At 44.5% G+C, this 18820-nt stretch overlaps 2 protein-coding genes and 1 long non-coding RNA gene across 7 annotated transcripts in view; 2 read left to right on the top strand and 1 right to left on the bottom strand.

The window, feature by feature from the left end:
- Positions 1-1590: 1590 nt before the first annotated feature.
- On the top strand, positions 1591-4043 carry LOC130526312 (kazal-type serine protease inhibitor domain-containing protein 1-like). Its single transcript, XM_057033869.1, has 4 exons — positions 1591-2324; positions 2565-2725; positions 2800-2947; positions 3530-4043. Exons 1-4 carry the CDS (start codon positions 1829-1831, stop codon positions 3613-3615), a joined length of 891 nt encoding a protein of 296 aa, XP_056889849.1. The 5' UTR covers positions 1591-1828; the 3' UTR covers positions 3616-4043.
- A 1329-nt stretch (positions 4044-5372) lies between these two features.
- Positions 5373-15424, top strand: ciz1b (cdkn1a interacting zinc finger protein 1b). Of its 5 annotated transcripts, none has more exons than XR_008950502.1 (10): positions 5373-5546; positions 7748-7811; positions 7900-7976; positions 8105-8244; positions 8514-8608; positions 9166-9259; positions 9333-9437; positions 10029-10112; positions 10410-10511; positions 10591-15424. XR_008950502.1 is itself a non-coding variant. In XM_057032315.1 (9 exons), the coding sequence occupies exons 2-9, from the start codon at positions 7768-7770 to the stop codon at positions 10431-10433; spliced, it is 663 nt and encodes a 220-aa protein (XP_056888295.1). In that variant the 5' UTR covers positions 5373-5546; positions 7748-7767; the 3' UTR covers positions 10434-15424. The 5 variants fall into 5 exon arrangements, 2 of the variants coding, with proteins under 2 accessions (XP_056888295.1, XP_056888294.1); XR_008950501.1 differs by having other exon boundaries at positions 10029-10118; XR_008950500.1 differs by having other exon boundaries at positions 10029-10118; positions 10410-13190; positions 13260-15424.
- A 1137-nt stretch (positions 15425-16561) lies between these two features.
- LOC130525487 (uncharacterized) overlaps positions 16562-18820 on the bottom strand; it is a 6782-nt gene continuing 4523 nt past the window's right edge. The window contains exons 2-3 of the long non-coding RNA XR_008950503.1: positions 17359-17536; positions 16562-16684 (exon numbers count right to left, since the gene is read on the bottom strand). This is a non-coding gene — a long non-coding RNA (uncharacterized LOC130525487). The remainder of the gene's footprint in view (positions 16685-17358; positions 17537-18820) is intronic.

Raw genomic sequence — 18820 nt, 5'->3', positions numbered from 1 at the left:
ATGATGATGATGATGGTGATGGTGATGATGGCGGTGATGACCTCATCTGAGAAGAATCCTTCTCAGGTTTATCATCTCTTTTGCTGTCTCCTCAGGTGCTCTGCTCAGCTATGATTGGTCTTTTATGGAGGTCATTACTTTGTTTGGGTTGATGGAGACACTCAGCATCATATTTGTTGCCGAGATAAAAACAGATTTTCATCTTCAGCCTGAGGGCTGTGGTTCAAACAGGTGAGTCCTATGTGGGAGGAATCTCTGAGAGTGTTTCATGGTCTTCTGAGGTAGACATTCCACACATACATGCCAGGATTCTCATTGGAGCAGCAGGAGAAAAGTAGTTTTCATCTCCACAAAGAAAATACCTTTTGCTTCTTGCTGTAGTTTTACAGCTCCAGGTCAGATCCCCCTCACCTATGAAGCCCATGATCGTTGATCCTGCTGGTGCTGAGCTCCAGCATTGTATCCACCCCCACCCCCACTGCGTGTGTGTGTGTGTATGTGTGTGTGTGTGTGACTAGCTCCACTCACAGCCAGTTCCATCACCTCATGACCATCAGGACAGTTTAGCTTTTAAACAATTCCCATTCCAGCTGTAAACCTTGCGTCATCTCACTGGGATCCAGATCAGACCAGTTTCAACCGGTGACGGAGAAAAACTGTGCAGCAGCTTCCACATTGTCATTACAGCCATAATGGAAAAGTACAGGACGCAAACAGCCTCAGCGGCGACTAACCTTCCATTACCACCCTATTTCTGTCTGCCAGACCGCCACTGCTCCCTGACCGACAGCTGCCGAGCTGAAGACCTAAACGTGCAGGAAAGAGAGCAGAAAAAATTTCACAAGTCAGGGGTCTCCCAGGCTAAACAGCAGGGGCCCGCCTGCTTGCTCAGAGGTGTTGTATACCTTTGCTATGATGATGTTAACGTCATCATTGCAAAGGGTTAGGCCACTCCCTGTTCACCTGTGATCAACAACAGGCTGAACTGTCCAGAAGGACCCATCATGAAGAGGTGGCTACGGCTTCATCAAAAAATATTTTGATGTGACTGAAGTTCATCCAGGAGTTGGAATGGAAACTTGCTGAATTGGTTTATCACTGTTATTTATTTATGAACTCACAGACCTTAGAGACGGTTATCTGAACCACATCCTGACAGAGGTTGCAGAGCACCTGGAGGACCCTTGGAACCTTCTAAGATGGCGAGAAGCTTCTCCAGACCTGATGATGAGTGTAGCAGCTGTCAGGTCTGCAGGGGGGAGGGAACACATGACCCTGAAGAGTGCTGTCAGGAAAAGAACCAGAACAGAAATAGAAACAGGACCCCTCCACAACAGATGAAGAACTAGAATGTTGTTCTTTGCCTGCTTGTTGAATGAGCTAAAACAAAAGCATGATGGGAATAATGAGAAGAGCGGACAAAAACGGAGTAAGCTGGATTCTCAGTTGTCCAACAATGCAGCTGTTCTGCTCAAGCTGAAACAGATACAGCTACAATCATGAACATCCATCTTTTGAAACCTAACGCTCTGCTCCAAATTGAGCTCTTATTTTGAAGGAACTCCGTGAATGTGTACAGTTTTATTCTGAAGTTCTTAACTGTGGGTCTCGTGTCTGTGTACGTTGGAGCAGCGCGAGCCGCTCAGCTGTTTAAAACATTTTCTTCACGAAGAACAGTTTTCTGTCTGAACCGGAACCGTATTTTCCCGGGTGATTGGCATCCTTCGGGTCACGTGTTTGGCTATTTCAGAGTAATGTGATTCTGGTTCTGGGTCTGGTTCTTGTGTCGCGTTCGTCTGGACTCATCGGCCATCCGCCTCCGTTTAAAATGAGGGGACTGGGTGGGCTGGTTCTCCTGGGACTGTGTCTGACCTTCTACAGCTGCCGGGCTCTCCCTCACGCAGAACACGACGGGTTAGATCTCGGGAGGCGCGTCGACAACGGAACCGGGGAGGTCGAGGGCTGTGCGCCCTGTGAGCCGGAACTCTGCCCGGAGACCCGGGGCTGTCGGGCCGGACTAGTTCCGGACCGGTGCGGCTGCTGTATGGAGTGCGGTAATTTGGAGGGCCAAGCTTGTGACCCGGGGAACCGCAGCGTGTTCTACGGGCTGTGTGGTATTGGCCTGAGGTGCCAGGTGGATCCGCGTTACGCAGGAAAGAGAGGAGAAGAAGAGGAGGATGAAGAGGAGCAGTTGTGCGTGTGTGAGCAGCATGAGCCTGTGTGTGGCACCGATGACGTCACATACATGAACAAGTGCCAGTTCAGAGAGGTTGCATTCTCGAGACCAGAACTCCGAACCAGAGGGCAGGGCCCCTGCAAGACAGGTACCTAACCCGTGACCTGGTCATGTGATGCACGTATAAAGTTTCCATGATTTTAATTCATCACAAATCTGATCAATGACTTATTAGGGACTGACTGATATGGTTCTTTGATGATCAGTCAGCTGCTGATTGATCACCTGAATGATCTGATCTCTTCCTATGGAATGTTGCTGTATCCTGTTGTCCTGATTATGTTAATGATGTCATCAATGACAGAAAGTCACTTTGTTCTCTGTTAAGCTCCGATCATCAAGGTTCCACCTGTCAGTCAGGTCAACGGTTCTGGCAGCGTTCCCGTGTTCCTGTGTGAGGTGTTTGCGTTCCCGATGGCTCTAGTTGAGTGGAGGAAGGAAGGCCAGGATGTGGTCCTACCTGGAGATGACCCTCACATCTCTGTTCAGGTGAAGGCTCAATAAAAGCCCCACCCACATGTACCCTTAGCCCCACCCATTCACTCTCTTCTCTGTCTTCACAGTCACGGGGTGGTCCTTTAAAATTTGAGCTCTCCAGTTGGCTACAGATTGAAGGGGCAGAGCCAGAAGACTCTGGAACCTATTACTGCATTGCTCGTAACAACCTGGGTTCTGTATCAGCCTCGGCTATGTTGGGAATACTGGGAGCAGGTGACTGAAGTTTCATCCCTGTGATTGATTATTCATGTCATCACAGAGAAGTTGTTAATCTGAGTTTCTGACTATTTAATGATATCATAAATCTGCAGACAAGTCTGGGCTCCAGTGCTAGCATGCTTTAATACTATCATTGGTACAGGAAAGATGCCAGCTTTCTATGTTTCTCTGAAGCAGGGGTCATGACCCAGTCCTGCAAGGCAGCTTTGGAGCATTTGAAATGCTGGATGTGGAATCAACCTCTCTGTTGGGCTCTGAGGGTTTTTGTTCAGCCAATAGGAGTAGATTTCTGTCAAAAATGTCTGAAGTGTGATTATTTTATTAGCTATTTTCACTTCCTGTCTGTATCATGTTTCAGCAAGCATTTTCTCTTTGCGTAGCCATGGAGTCACTCCCACGTCTCATTTGAGATTTGGAGTCTGTATTTCTTCTGACCTGCAGAATTTAATCTAAAGTAGGGTTAGTTGTGAGGGGAATGCAGTCATGGTTGCAGACGAACGTCACACATTAACATCAGAACCACACTTTTTGTCTCATGTTGCTGATCTGTCTGTTTGTCTGTCTGTCCATCCACAGAGGAGTTGTCATCTTACCTGGCCAATAGCATGTCAGAGATGAAGCAGCTGATGGGTGCCACTGATTATGATCAAGACTTTTACTGATATGATGTTACTTCTTGTCATGTGACTGTGGACAACAAACATGCAACAAACTGCAAACAAGCAATCATCTCAAATGAATGGCTCTTCAGTTAGCATCAGGTGTCTGATATTTAATCTTCTGTGGAAAATGTGTTTTTGAGTTAGCACAGTGGCTGATGCCACCATTAGCAGCCACCTTGTATTCAAACACAAACTGGGCATATGATGACTTACTAAAGCTGCATTTGTAAAGTTTCAATAAGTGGTGTGACACCAACGACAATAACCCTGTTCTGTGGACACATGTACCCAGATCATGAATTTAATATATATTTAATAGTTCAAGAATATCAGGAATCTTTGTCATTATGCAAACATAACAAAATTTGGTTTGATAGCTTTTCATGTCATTGAGTTTGATATTGAATAAAAAGTATTGCAGGTAAGAAGCAGTGGTTTCATATTGGTCTGACTGGTCTTTAAATTATCTCAGTTTATGTTTTCCAATCACAGATTTTGTACTTATGAATAAAACTCATATATCATAGATGACCTGTTGGTCTGATGTTAGTGATTACTGACTACACGTATGGAACCGCATCTTTTCATCAGGTGTTTCACCATTGTACAGGTGAATCATCCACATCCACATAGTTGGTCAATCTTCAGCAGGCGGGCACTCCAACCTGCCACTGATGTTGGAATGAAGAATTCCAGCTGCTAAACTGGCCCAGCTGTTGTGCTGGAGGACAGAGAAGGTCTGCATGCTCTCTTCTGTAACAACTTGAGTTTTTACGCAAGTAATATAGGCTGTTTCAGGCAGCTTCAGATAAAACTGTTTTATCTAAAGAGAGCACGCAGACCTCTGTTCTCCAGCACATATGCTGGGCCAGTTTAGCAGCTAGAATCCTTCATTCCAAACATGTCAAAAACAGCTACCAACAGTCTGTACATGTGTCTTTAGCCTGTGGAGGTGGTGCTTCCTCGGTATAGCCGTCACATGTGCTGCATATGGAAAGCTGAACATACTAGCAGCAGACCTGCAGCACTGGGCCACAACCGTCTTCAGATTGCACAAGAAAATGTGATTTAATTTTTTTTTTAAAAGAAAAAAGAATGTGATGGAAAGAGCCACATCTACGGTCAGGATGAGTGTTATGAAATTTGGTCAGCAACTGAAGTGTTTGAAGATTTGAAGCCACAGAGGAAAACAGCATTTGGAAAATACTTTTATCTTCACGCTCACAACATAGCATTACAATGCAGAGCTATTTTGTTCTGGAAATAAGTGAATCCACTGTGCGTTTATGATCCTCTGCAGACTTCTAAGGGTAAAACAGATGCAGGAAATACCAACAGATTCACTGAAAATGACTCCCAGACTTTAGCAGCCTCTCCCAATGCTGAAGCCTTCACACCAGGTAAGCAATGCAATATGTACAGAACATCTGAAGCAAATTAACAGCTTCTGGTAAACATTAATTTGTAATTCATCATCTGCAAAAATACAGACATTTAGGTTAGACAAGTGTGAACAACATACCTCAGTACTGTCTCATGTAACTTTAGAACTCCATCCCCAGAAGGTTGGATCCACATTTTAATTAATTGTATCTGTCAGTTGTGTGTGACAAGGTTTAAAACGAGTTAGTATTCATGTTTCTGTCCGAATGCTAAGGTCTCTGTAATGTTTCTTAAATCCAGCACACATGTATCAGTTTTCCTGCAAGCGTTGACCAGCTCAGAGACTATGCTTCCTCCGGACCAACAGGGGGCGGAGGACACCGAGCGGATCAGCCTGCGTTCGTGTTAGCCACGGCTAGCTTAACTCCGAGACCGGGGAGTAGAAAAAAACATGTTGGAATAAGCATTAAGAGTTTGTTTACAAGATTTAAAAAGGTTATTTTTAACGGCGATAAAGACAGTTGAGACAAAGACCGAACGCTGTGACGGTAAGAATCACACTGGTAATATGTCTGTGTAAATTCTCAGTCATCCAGGTCATTGTATCCAAGGTAGTTTTCTCTGTCAACTGGACTGGGTTTCTTCTCTTGAAGACGTTTCGCCTTCTATCCAGAAAGCTTCTTCAGTTCTGAAGTCGCTGGGGCGAGAGCTTGAAAATATATAGCCCCTGTGGACCATTTGCATGCTAATGATCCGGGTGGTCACCTGAGAGTCGTTAGCAGGGTCGTTGGAAACGCTGCGACGTCGCAGCGTTTCCATCCCCTACATGTCTGGAGTCTCGGAGAAGTTTAGGAGGATCCTCCAGAAACACGACATACCGGTTCATTTCAAACCCAGCAACACTCTCAGACAGAGGTTAGTACACCCAAAGGACAAGACACCAAGACCCAAACAAAGTAATGTTGTTTATGCTGTACGGTGCCAGGAGGAATGCAAAGAACTGTACATTGGGGAAACCAAACAACCTCTCCACAGAAGAATGGCACAACACAGACATGCCACCTCTTCGGGTCAGGATTCAGCAGTCCACTTACACTTAAAGGAGAGTGGGCACTCCTTCGAGGACAGCCAAGTAAGGATACTGGCCAGAGAAGACCGCTGGTTTGAAAGGGGGGTTAAGGAAGCTATCCATGTTAAATTGGAGAAACCATCCTTGAACAGAGGTGGTGGCCTGAGGCACTTCCTATCACCCACATACAATGCAGTCCTCCACTCCTTCCAACAGCAAAACAAACATTCACACCATTCCAGGAGACCCAGTGACTCATCACCATGTGACCCAGCAGACAAAGGGGAGACACCTCAACAGAAACTAGGTGAACGACCCGACCAACGACCCTGCTAACGACTCTCAGGTGACCACCCGGATCATTAGCATGCAAATGGTCCACAGGGGCTATATATTTTCAAGCTCTCGCCCCAGCGACTTCAGAACTGAAGAAGCCTTCTGGATAGAAGGCGAAACGTCTTCAAGAGAAGAAACCCAGTCCAGTTGACAGAGAAAACTACCTTGGACACACTGGTAATGACTTCAGAACGAAAGGAGGAGGCTGCCCGATTATACATTTATCCATCAAATGATTGTCTCTGTGTGTAAATAACGCGTGTTTGGAATCGACACAGGTTAAAACATGTTTGCTAAGCACTTTGGATCATGTTCACATGATACTGCAGTAGTCGTTTGGGGAAGAATTATAAACGTTTTCATGAAAGTGCCTGAATGTCTGTACTCAAAAACACGATTAATACAGCAGTTAGCCCTCACCAAGTAATTTGACTGAGAGACATCCATGAGCGCTGATATCGAGGACAACAGCGCGGAACTTTTTACAGACAATATCACTCCACTGTATAGGTGTTCTAATAAAGTTAAAGTCCCCCTTCCAGTGGAAACAAATTATTACATAATACAAATCATAATCTCTTCTTGCTTATTACTGGTAATAAAATGAACTTTTGTATGAAATGGTGTGTCAGCAATGGTGTGATTCTGTCTTAAATGCAGATAATCACACCAGTTACTTCATTATAAACCAGCAAAACTCTAAACATAATTCATGCAAATGAAAATAAAATCTCATCAATAAATCCAGTTTTCAGTGGCCATGATATGGAGCCAAATCAGGGCCAAAAGGACTGCTTATTTGACAAATTAAATTCAATAAAAACTAACCTTTGAAATGCAACCAGGTGTTACAATGTTTTGATTTTCGGATCAAAGAAATATGTTTCTCTACATTTTTTGCATCTTGTATCTCATCTCATCCTATTTTTCAGATTCACTGAAAATCTGAGGTTGGAGCTTGGTAACAGATGATGGGCGTGGTAACAAACAAGGGGTGTAATAACAAGTGATGGGCGTGGTAACATATGGTGGGCGTGATAACAAAAAGGGGTGTGGCAACAGATGATGGGCATCAATGGAGGCTGTTGCCCACTCACATGCCAGCCGTAGCCCACAATGTACTGCGACATCACCTGCCCTTCTGAGCCTCATTAAACTGCTTCTTATTAGGGTTAGGGTTAAGTTCACCTGAGCTTTAGGTATTCTTCGGCTTCCAATGAGTCAACTGGACTTCTGGAAGATGTTTCTAATCCAGGGGCTTCTTCAGTTCTGAGTCAAAGAGAAGAATATTCACACCTGCTTCTCCACAAAATGCCTTTTCTTCTTTTTTTCATTTAATTTCAGAGAGGGTGGTGTGTGAAGAAATGGGAGACTCAGGTCAGCCTCCAGCACAAAGGAGGTATAACAGGTAAAAAGTGATCACATGACTCTTAAGAGTGCCGCAGCCCTTTTGCTTCATTTTAAGAGTTCTGAAGATTTTGCTTCCTGTCTGTCAGGACTGAAGAACATATGACCAGAACAGAGATGGCGATGGGTTGGGGTGCTCCATTTGTCCCTGGGAACTTTATCAGCGGTATGTGAGTGTCCTTGTTGGCGGGGTGGATCAGTTTTGATGGTGGCCATTCTTGGTGTGTCTGTAGGAAGTGACATTGCCATCACGTTCAAGAACCAACCACTCACATTACTATTGTGTGTGTTTAGAGCAGACTGTGACCTCCCTGAAGGTCACTATCCAGCAGAGCAGTGACAGCAGAGAGTTCAGACAGATGGACGAGTCAGCTGACAGACAGTCAGGTGGTCTGCACTGTCATGTCTGTGACCTCACCTGTCGCTCTCTGCAGGTAAGACCTCACCTGAGCACGGGGATGATTAAGTGATGCACATTATCAGATATCAGCAGTTATCATCGGGGTTGTGATGTCATGCTTTAAATCAGCCAAGTGCAACTCCAGTCCTCCAGGGCCAGATTGAAGCTGGGTTTTCTATGCTTTCACCTGGGGTTCTACTTCCCTTGGTGAAAGTGGTTGCTGACTGGTACGACACAAAACCCGGCTTGAGGACTGGAGATTCCGATCCCACCTATAAATCCCGTCATTGGTTGGACCAACAGGTGTTTCAGGAGCACATGGCAGCACCAGAACACCTGAAGAATGTGGCAGACATCACAGGGGCTGCTAGCAGCACAGCACGCAGGCTGCACAACAGGTTTGAAATCAATACTCACTCACTTCCTTTATTCCTCCTTGGTCCATCACCTCCTTGGTCCACCACCTCCTTGGTCCATCACTCAGCACCATACCAGTCAACATGCTTTTCCCATTCAAGCTGCATCTCTGTAACGCTCTTCTTCACAGTTTAAACCAAACGGACTCAACTCCTTATCACCTTCAGATCTGCCTCCTCTTAGCACATCAGCCCTGTTCTCAAACAGCCTCACTGGCTTCTGCTCTATGGTCTTTAAAACCCTGATCTTCACCTTCACATCCCACCAGAGTTTATCTCAAACCTACACACCCTCTATATCTTCCCCCTCTCTGCTCCTCCTGCCCATTTGTCCACCACAGGACTCCCATCTCTGTGTTCCTCATCTCCCCTACAGATCTGAAATATATACCCTCTAAATCTCCTTGAACAAGATGTGTGTGTGTGCGTGTGTGTACACACACACACTATACTACAGGTGTCAGTCACAATATGTGACAGCTGCTTGTTAGTATTGTTGTTATTACAATGCACTCATTCAATCCCTTGCTTGTGCTCAGGGGGCGTCGGCCTAACATTCAGCGCTGGTGCGACACCTGTCAGGCTCATTTTAGCAGTGATGTCATCACTCATCGACAGACCAGAGAGCACAAGGTTGTACGCACATGGGTGACATCATAGACTGGTTGTGCAGTGTGAGCAGTGTAATTGTGACTGTTGTGTGCAGGAGTGTAAGAAGCAAAGTCGCCCCTTCTGTCCCGTGTGTCACCGTCACTTCAAGACTCCCAGGAAGTTTGTTGAACACATGAAGTCAGAAAAGCACAAGCAGCAGGTGAGGAGAACCATCAGGGTCTGAGGGGTCCCGCTGGGGCTCATCAGCCCCTTTGAGAGGTCATTTCTGCCCTGAAGAGAGGGTCACTGTGTGACTGTTGAAATAAGAATCCTCCCCCCATTCGTCCTGCTCAGGGTTTCCTCCTGTTAGAGGCAGTTGTTTTGGGTCAGGCTCTGGGTCTCTGTGGAGATATGCAGATATATAGGTGCACCTCTGTAATCAGACACTTACTGGTCTATTGACTGACCGCAGTAACGTGTTCTGATGACCTTCAGCTCTTGCGTTGTTGGCTCTGCTGTCTTTCAACTTCCTCTTTACCACAGACCGTCTGTTAGGTTTTGATCAGTTTGCTGAGCAGTCAATCACAGGGTGTCAAATAGGATCATTGACACATACGCAGTGATGTTAGAGATGTTTAGAGAGGAAAAATGAACGTTCACAAGTTAAAATCATTGACACATACAGTACAGTACACATTGATGTTAGAGATGTTTAGAGAGGAAAAATGAACGTTCACAAGTTAAAATGAAAGTGACTAATCAAAAGAAGTGAACATCTTGCTGGACCCATCTGCTCCACACTCATCTACAGGTCCACCTGCAGGAGCAGCAGGAGGAGGAGCTAATCACTGTGGATGCCATTGGCTGCTTTAAAGAAGAGGAGGAACCAGAAGAGGTACAGGTAGCTCTAGAAGAGGAAGCCAGAGACAGAGGAAATGGGAAGAAGCCATTAAAGCTACCAAAGATCAAGCTTGTTAAAAGCCATTTTTGTAGTTTACACTTGATACTGAATAAGAACCAACTGCTGAGGAAGAAGGTTCAGTTTCATCATTACATTATATATTCTTGTAGTATATTCTATATTATTTTAGAGTTTGATTATAGTATTGACTTTTGAGTGGGTTATGTGTTGAAAAGGGTTAATAATTCCCAACCTGCTCCTAATCTCTGTTGTTGGCCTTTTCATCTGAAGGTAATCCTGTCCCAGCAGACGTAGCATATGATGGAAGATCACCACAACGTGACCGTGAGGATTTCTGTAGAAATGTAAAAGAGGGCGGAGCCCAGGATGGAGGTGTAAAGAATATAAAAAGGTTTTTGACTGTGGGCGAGGCCACTTCTTCATCTGAGACCCCTCCGGTTTTTCACCCAAGAAAAACTGATCATGGACTAAATGCATGGAGCTGGTTTAGCTGCTGCTTCATGGTGCAGCCAGGTTTCCAGGTGAGGAGTGACGTTACAGGTTTGCCTCCACCGAGGAAGGAGGTTGCCTGACAGCCAGCTTGTGTTTGTGAAGAAAATCACCTAAACAGTTCTGAACGGATTTAAATGATCAAAGCATAAAGCAAGCTACTGTTGTATAACCCTGGTCCTCCCGGTTGTTTTGATGCTACAGATAGGACAGGTCTCAGGCTGGGATCTGAGCTCTGATTGTTGCTACTTTCATTTCTTTCACATTTGATCATTTTACTTTTTAGAATCCTTTGAATTTCAGGCTTCTGGTTATTAATTGGACCTTTGTTAAACTTGATCTGCTGTGCTGATCAATCATTTATTGGATGTATCCTGTTTGGTGTGGTGTTCGTGTCATTGTTGACTCCACCGTAACCTTAACAGAAACACACTAGGACACACACACTGTACAACACACTAGGATCCAAGGTTGTTTTCTGTGTCAACTGGACTGTCTTCTCTTTTTAAGATGTTTCGCCTTCTGCCCAGATGGCTTCTTCAGTTCTGAACTCGCTGGGGACAGAGCTTGAAAATATAGCCCTTGTAGACCATTAGCATGCTAATGATCTGGGTGGTCACCTGAGAGTCGTTGGCAGGGTCGTTGGTAGGGTCGTTCACCTAGTTTCAGTTGGTGTGTCTCTGTTTAAGGATGGTTTTTCCAATTTGACATGGATAGCCTCCTTGACACCCCTGTCAATCCAGCGGTCTACTGGCCAGTACCCATACTTGGCTGTCCTCAAAGGAGTGTTGTCTCTCCTTTAGGTGTAAGTGGACTGCTGAGTCCTGACCTGAAGAGGTGGCACAAATTGGAAAAACCATCCTTAAACATTGTAACCTTAAAAGAAACACACTTGGACACACACGCGCGCACTGTACAACAGACTAGGATACAGAAACACACTCTGTACTGCACGCTCCGATACACACACACACAGTACAACACACTGTACAACAACCTAAGATACACACACCAACACACACACACTGTACAACACTCTAGGATACAGCCCCCACACACACACTAGGACACACACACACACTCACTGTACAACACACTAGGATACACCTCCCCACACATTAGGACACACACTGTACAACACACTAGGACACACACATTGTACAACACACTAGGACACACACTGCACAACACACTGTACAAAACACTAGGACACATAGACACACTGTACAGCACACTAGGACACCGACACACACTGTATATCAGGCTAGGACACACACAATGTTTAGGACACACACAATGTACAACACACGAGGACACACACTGTATAGGACACACAGTACAACATCCTTGGACACACTCTCTCTCTCACACACACACACACACACTGTACAACACTAGGACACACACAAAGTACAACATTATCAAATCAATCTTTATTTGTATAGCATCTGTTACAATCAAATTTGTTTCTAGGCACTTTACAGAATCCCAGGCCCTGACCCCCAACAACCAACAGTGGCAAGGAAAAACTCCCCTTTAACAGGAAGAAACCTTGAGCAGGACCGGGCTAAGCATAACTATGATGTTAAACTAATAATTAGTCGACCCTCTAAGTATAATAATTTGTCTGTCTAGGATAATAACTGGAACTACAGAATTAGTGATAATAAGCTTTTTTTCCTGGTAGCTAAATCCTCGGCCCCCCATTCTACCCCTAGAGACTCTGGGGACCACATGTAGACCAGCATTCTGAGAGCAGAGCAGTCTATTGGGCTGGTAAGGTATCACTAACGCCTCCAGGTAGGATGGAGCTAGGCCTCTGAGGACCTTGTAGGTCAAAAGAAGGGTTTTAAAAATTATTCTAAATTTAACGGGCAGCCAATGAAGAGACGCCAGTACAGGAGTTATGTGATCTCTTTTGCCAATACCTGTCAGAACTCTGGCTGCAGCATTTTGGATCACCAGGAGGCTTCTTAAAGAGTTGTTTGGACACCCTGATAATAAAGAATTACAATAGTCCAGTCTGGAAGTAACAAATGCATGGACTAACTTTTCAGCATCATGCCGCATCAGTAGTTTCCTGATCTTTGCAAAGTTTCCCAGGTGAAAAAAGGCACTTCTAGAGACTATTTTAATGTGTGAGTTGAAGGAGAGATTTTTGTCAAAAGTTACTCCAAGATTCCTCACAGAGAGACTAGATGCTAAGAAGATGCCATCTAGAGTGATCATGTGATCTAATCTATCCCTGAGAGGTTCAGGACCAAACACCATGACCTCTGTTTTTCCTGAGTTAAGGAGAAGGAAATTTGAAGACATCCAAGACTATATGTCTTAAAGACAGGCCTGAAGCTTCACTAATTGCTCTGTCTCCTCTGGTTTCATGGATAGATATAGCTGAGTGTCATCAGCATAACAATGAAAACTTATTCCATGCTGCTGAATAATCTTTCCTAAGGGAAGCGTGTACAAGGTGAAAAGGATTGGTCCAAGTACAGCACCTTGTGGAACTCCATGGCTAACCCTACTGTATGAAGAGGGAACACCATGGACAGGAGCAAACTGGTATCTATCTGATAAATATGATCTAAACTAGTCTCGTGCTGTCCCTTTAATCCCAATCACATGTTCCAGTCTCTGTAACAGGATGCTGTGATCAACTGTATCAAAAGCAGCACTGAGGTCCAGCAGAACCAGCATAGAAACCAGTCCATGAGCTGAAGCTATACGAAGATCATTAGTAACTTTAAGAAGTGCTGTTTCTGTGCTGTGGTGAGCTCTTAGCCCTGACTGAAACATCGCAAACAGGCAGTTTCTCTGGGTGCTCCAGTAACTGAGTCACCACCACCTTCTCAAGAATTTTAGAGATAAAAGGAAGGTTGGATATCGGCCTATAGTTTGCTAAGACATCAGGATCCAGTGATGGTTTTTTAAGCACGGTTTAATCACTGCCACCTTGTAGGACCAGGTACATAACCTAAAGGACAGTTGATCTGTCCAGGATAGATCTACCTATCATTGGTAAAACATCCTTCAACAGGTGTGTTGGGATGGGATCTAAAAGACACGTGGCTGTAATTTATAACGTCTACATGGATATTAAAGTGTCCAATAATAATGACTTTATCTGTTCTGAGGACCAAGTCAGATAAGATGTCAGAGAACTCAGATAGGAACTCTGAATGTGGTCCAGCAGGGGGCCGATATACAACTACAACCAAAAGTGGCTTTTTTGTCCTCCAGTTCAGATGGGTGATGCCAAGAGTCAGGCTTTCAAATGAACTGGAACCATATTTTGGTCTAGGATTAATTAATAACTTGGAGTGATAGATTGCTGCCACTCCCCCTCCTCGACCAGTAACACGAGGAATATGATAGATAAGATGGGTAGGAGGAGTAGATTCATTTAAGCTAACATACTCCTCCTCCTGAAGCCAGGTCTCTGTTAGACAAAATAAATCAATGTGATGATCAGCTATCAGGTTGTGCATTAACGGATTTACACAAAAGAGATCTAATATTTAATAGTCCACATTTAATTGTGCTGTTTCTTCTATTTATGCTTTGGTATTAATTTTAATAAAATTATGGTGATTGAACGCTCCCCTGCTCTGTGCTTGGTGAACTGTGGAACAGAGACTACCTCTATAGTGTTAAATATGTTATTGTTGGTGGATGAGGGCTCTATGGAAGCAGCAGAGAGGTGCGTAAGACTACAACAATCCTGATTTGTCAGGTCACTTTGGGTCTAATAAAATTGGCAAAGTTCCTAGAAATGAGAGAGGCACCATCCCAGGTGGGATGGATGCCGTCTCTCCTAATCAGACCAGGTTTTCCACAAAAACTGTTCGAATTGTCTATAAAGGCCACCTGGTTTTCGGGGCACCACCATGACAGCCAGCGACGAAGCAACGACATGCAACTAAACATTTCACCGCTGGCCAGATTGGGCAGGGGACCAGAGAATGCTATGGAGTCCGACATTGTTTTTGCGTAATTGCAGTGTGGACTGTGGGAGGAGCTTGAACCCAGGAGTCAACAGTGATCAGAACTAGCTTTGCGGCAGCTTCAGGGTTCTGAAGGTTCTGCTGGTTTCTGTGTTATTCTGTGGTTGTGAAAGCCCAGACAGGAAGTGATGTAGACTTCAGAAGACTCCAGTCACCAGAAAAGCAAGCAGCTGTGGCCTCTTTAAATATCTTGATTTGATGTCAGGGTCGACACCAGCTGCTGACTCTGGATCAGTTTTCTCATCAAGGACCCTCTGCTCACAAGACCACCTGCTGTCCTCCTCACCGACCTTCACAGGAATCAAGACACACCTGTCAGTCACAGCGACACAGGTGAAACACAACTGACCATCCTCCTGCGTTACACACACAGACACACAAGCAATTATAGCTACTCACAAAAATCAATACCGCAGAATTACTCTGAGTGTGTGTGTGTGTGTGTGTGTGGATGGGGGGGGGGGGGGGTCAGGCGTTGCCCTTGGCAGCTGCAGGTTAGTGAAAGACCTGGACAAAAACACTTGTGTGTGTTGTTGATCTGAACTAATAATGTTACTGGTTTAATACATCATTAAGAGAAACAAAGATAGCACCTGTTGCTAAAAACGGAAGTCAGGCCTGGTTTGATGGTGTCACTCTTGTGAAGATACAGCTTTGACTTCCTGAGAGGGTTTTTTTTTGCAGTTAACCATTGCTACCTGTAGCACAGCTGTTTGTCGTGAGACAGGAAGAGCTAAAAGCATCAATGCATGTAAAGGTGATAAAATATGGATTAAAGAGTTGCACTCTTTACAGCTGAGTCCAGTTTCTTTTATCAGAAGGTTTTAGTCTCAAGGGTTTGGGAAACAAAGCTTGTACCACCGTCTGCCACCGGGGGGAGCTCGCGCTATTTAAGTTGTCTATCAATAATCAAATGTCTTCACATTAATCAGAAAAATCTCAGGGTTTTTGTTTTCAGTATTAATTTTTGACACCAACATGAACAAAATCCGTGTGGTCAGTAAAAGAAGATTAATCAATGAAAGATCAATAAAGACATGATATAGTTCACACACATAGATCATTACTGTCGGGGAGGTTGGTGGCAGGCGGAGGTCATGAGAAAGGATTGTGTTGACCTTTGACCTGCTGGTGTTCAGGTAAGTTACCTTAAGGTGGGATAGGTGGGTGGGGGTCAAGCCTGAGGTCACATACAGGAATTGAGATAACATCACACATACACATCTAGTGTTACCTGAGTATTTATCAGATAAATGCCTTATTTCTATGGATGTCCTCACAAAGATAGAAGTACAGGGATGTGTGTATTCGTAAATGAAGAGCTCAATCAGGAAAAAGTCATTATTACTCGAACAATTATGTCCAAGGGCAGGAGTCAGCCTTGTCATACACTGGTTCTGTTACTGTTGTCTCTCTCACACACATTCGTGCGCATGTACGCACACGCGTGCGTGCTGTCCTTCAGAGTCACTTTAGTTTGATAATGGGGAGCTAACTGTCAGCATGTCTATTGCTAATAGCGAGCGTCAGCCGCTGCGTCTCTTTAATGGCTCTTATCGAACTTCTTTGTTTCTTTTCAGCAGCGTCTGAGCTTTAAAAGCCTCCTGCTGAATGTAAACAGTAAATAACCCTTTTTAAAAGCACTTAATCCTTTATTCTGCACCGTTCCTTTTCTCAGAGGTTGTATGTCTGTTGTTGTTATAATTATTATTATGATTATTACTGTATGGCCACATTCATAAGCCAGATTTTTCAGATTCCTGTGAATGTCTCAGCAGGATGATCAATCATCAATCAATCACTAACCTGCTCTGACTGTCCCTCACTAGTCATATGGAAAATATTTGTCATGACACTGCCTATGCTAAAAGCTACAGCTAATTAGTCTGCCATCCTGTCTGTCTCCCTCTGTTCTCATCAACTGATTTTGCCTGGTAAAATAAAGGTCAGCTCAAAGGTCTTTGATGTCACATGACTTCTCTGGTTGTTCTGCTTCAGTGTCACAGCAACCTGCTGCCAGCTTGCTTTTGCTGTCTGTCCATCGTTTCCCTCCTTTTAAAAAAAAAAAATCAACATCATCTTTAAATATGACATGAAATGAAAACTGGGATTTTTCCGGGGACAATGGAGGCTGATTGAGCATCACTCCAACCAAAATGAGTCCATCTATAAACCAGAATCTGACCTCGACAAAGATTGAGATGAAGCTTAGAGGGTAGGAGAAGAACGCTTTCTGTTGTTCATTCAAAGTGGTAGTGCAATAACACGGTTGAACGATAACTACTAGCTAAGCGTAGCATGATTTTCATCATTGAACAGCCAGAATCAGGTGGCTGTTTTAGATTCTAGACAGTTTTGACGCCAACTCTTACTCTTATTATTGGTACAAAAAAGAATATCAAGCTAAATGGCTGTCAGCAGGATTATTTTTGCCAACTGACTGAAAAACGGTGTAATTCACTCGTTCTGAGTGTTTCCTGTGTGAAAGGAAGCTGTCAGCTTCAACCTGCTGCTCAAATGAAGCGCAAAGAATTGATTCTAAATGATCCCCTTCAGCCTGACAAGTACCCCTGTGGTTCTCACTCACTCACACACACACACACACACACACACACACACACCACACCACAGTGGGCTTTAATGATAGCTGCCTTTTAATGCTACTTTGAGCAGAAGGTTACCATTGTGTGTATGTGTGTGTCTGAATGTGACAGAGAGAAAGTTACCATTAAGGCGCCCACTGCGGTGCAGCCTGGTCCACTCTGGTCCACAGCATGCTGGGAAAATCTCCAGCTTCCCTGCAGGTTGTGAGTGCGGTGTCAGGGAGCTAAATGACAGGGTTGACTCCTCCTGGACGCCCCGTACCTCAAACCCAACGTTCCCTTTCACCTTCACACTGCTACCCTGCAATTAGCACAGGAGCTGTGAGGAACAAGCAGTGTGTTTGTACTTCATATGTACCTGCATTAGCAGCCAGAACATTAGAACCACTGACAGGTGAGTGAAGAACACTGATTATCCTGTTACGCTGGCACCTGTCAGGAGAGGAGAGGCCCCACCCACTGAAACCTCCAAGCTCCTGATAAAGTCCAGCGCCACCCAATGATGTGGAGTTGATCAAATGGACATCGCAGGAACTTTGGATCGTTCTTCACAAGAGACCGAGGACAGAGACATCTTGAAGAACAGCCTCAGATGGAAAAGGCTGTTAGCAGGCATCTCTAAAGGCCAGTGTTGCATCATTTCCTGTCCTCTTAGGTCTAATTACATCAAACATTGGTCCACCTATTAACTCCTAATTGACCCAAGAGACTTAAACACCCCCTACTGCACCAAAGGTGTGTGTGTCCCTCTGTATGTGTGTGTCTGTCTGTGTGTCTGCATATGCACGTCTCTGCATGTGTGCGTGTGTCTGTGTGTGTGTCTCTGCATGTGTGTAGATGTGTGTTGTTTTGTTGTATTGAAAACAAAAACTCATTTATTTTCTTCTAAATCCTTTTCACTCAAACAACAATAAGAGCCATCACACACACACACACACACTCTGTCACAAACATGTTTTGTCTGTTCTGATGAATAAACATTCTTTGACAGCTGGTTTGATGTTCAGGTTGTTTTCAGATTGTTTTGTTTTGTGTGAAGTTGGACCTGGACTCATTGTTCAGTCATCTCCATGCGGACGTTACTGGGCCACATTAGATCACAGAGAGACCTGAACCAAAAGGTGAGGACCCTTCTGACACATAGGTTGTAATGTGGCCTCCACAACAGGTGGTGGCGCTTGTATGAAGAGGGTCAGTTATTGAGCCAAGATGAGTGGTTATTGGTGCTGAACATCTATCTATCTATCTATCTATCTATCTATCTATCTATCTATCTATCTATCTGTCTGTCTGTCTGTCTGTCTGTCTGTCTGTCTGTCTGTCTGTCTGTCTGTCTGTCTGTCTGTCTGTCTGTCCGTCCGTCCGTCCGTCCGTCCGTCGTCCGTCCGTCCGTCCGTCCGTCCGTCCGTGAATTCATCCATCCGGCTATCCATTCATCCATCTATCTATCTGTCCGTCAATTTATCCATCTGGCTATCCATTCATCCATCTATCTATCTGTCCGTCAATTCATCCATCCGGCTGTCCATTCATCCATCTATCTATCTATCATCTGTCTATTTATCCATCCAGCTATCCATTCATC

This window comes from Takifugu flavidus, chromosome 5 (genome assembly GCF_003711565.1).
Source record: "Takifugu flavidus isolate HTHZ2018 chromosome 5, ASM371156v2, whole genome shotgun sequence".
Lineage (NCBI taxonomy): Eukaryota > Metazoa > Chordata > Actinopteri > Tetraodontiformes > Tetraodontidae > Takifugu > Takifugu flavidus.
Note: the sequence above shows the minus strand (reverse complement) of the source record. Positions and strands in the feature narration are given on the sequence as shown.

Coding starts and splice junctions, on each gene's coding strand:
- LOC130526312 (XM_057033869.1), top strand. CDS start 1,829: ATGAGGGGACTGGGTGGGCTGGTTCTCCTGGGACTGTGTCTGACCTTC. Junction 2,325..2,564: donor GCAGGGCCCCTGCAAGACAG/GTACCTAACCCG, acceptor TTCTCTGTTAAG/CTCCGATCATCAAGGTTCCA. Junction 2,948..3,529: donor GTTGGGAATACTGGGAGCAG/GTGACTGAAGTT, acceptor GTCCATCCACAG/AGGAGTTGTCATCTTACCTG.
- ciz1b (XM_057032314.1), top strand. CDS start 7,768: ATGGGAGACTCAGGTCAGCCTCCAGCACAAAGGAGGTATAACAG. Junction 8,245..8,513: donor TCACCTGTCGCTCTCTGCAG/GTAAGACCTCAC, acceptor TTGGACCAACAG/GTGTTTCAGGAGCACATGGC. Junction 9,438..10,028: donor CAGAAAAGCACAAGCAGCAG/GTGAGGAGAACC, acceptor ACTCATCTACAG/GTCCACCTGCAGGAGCAGCA.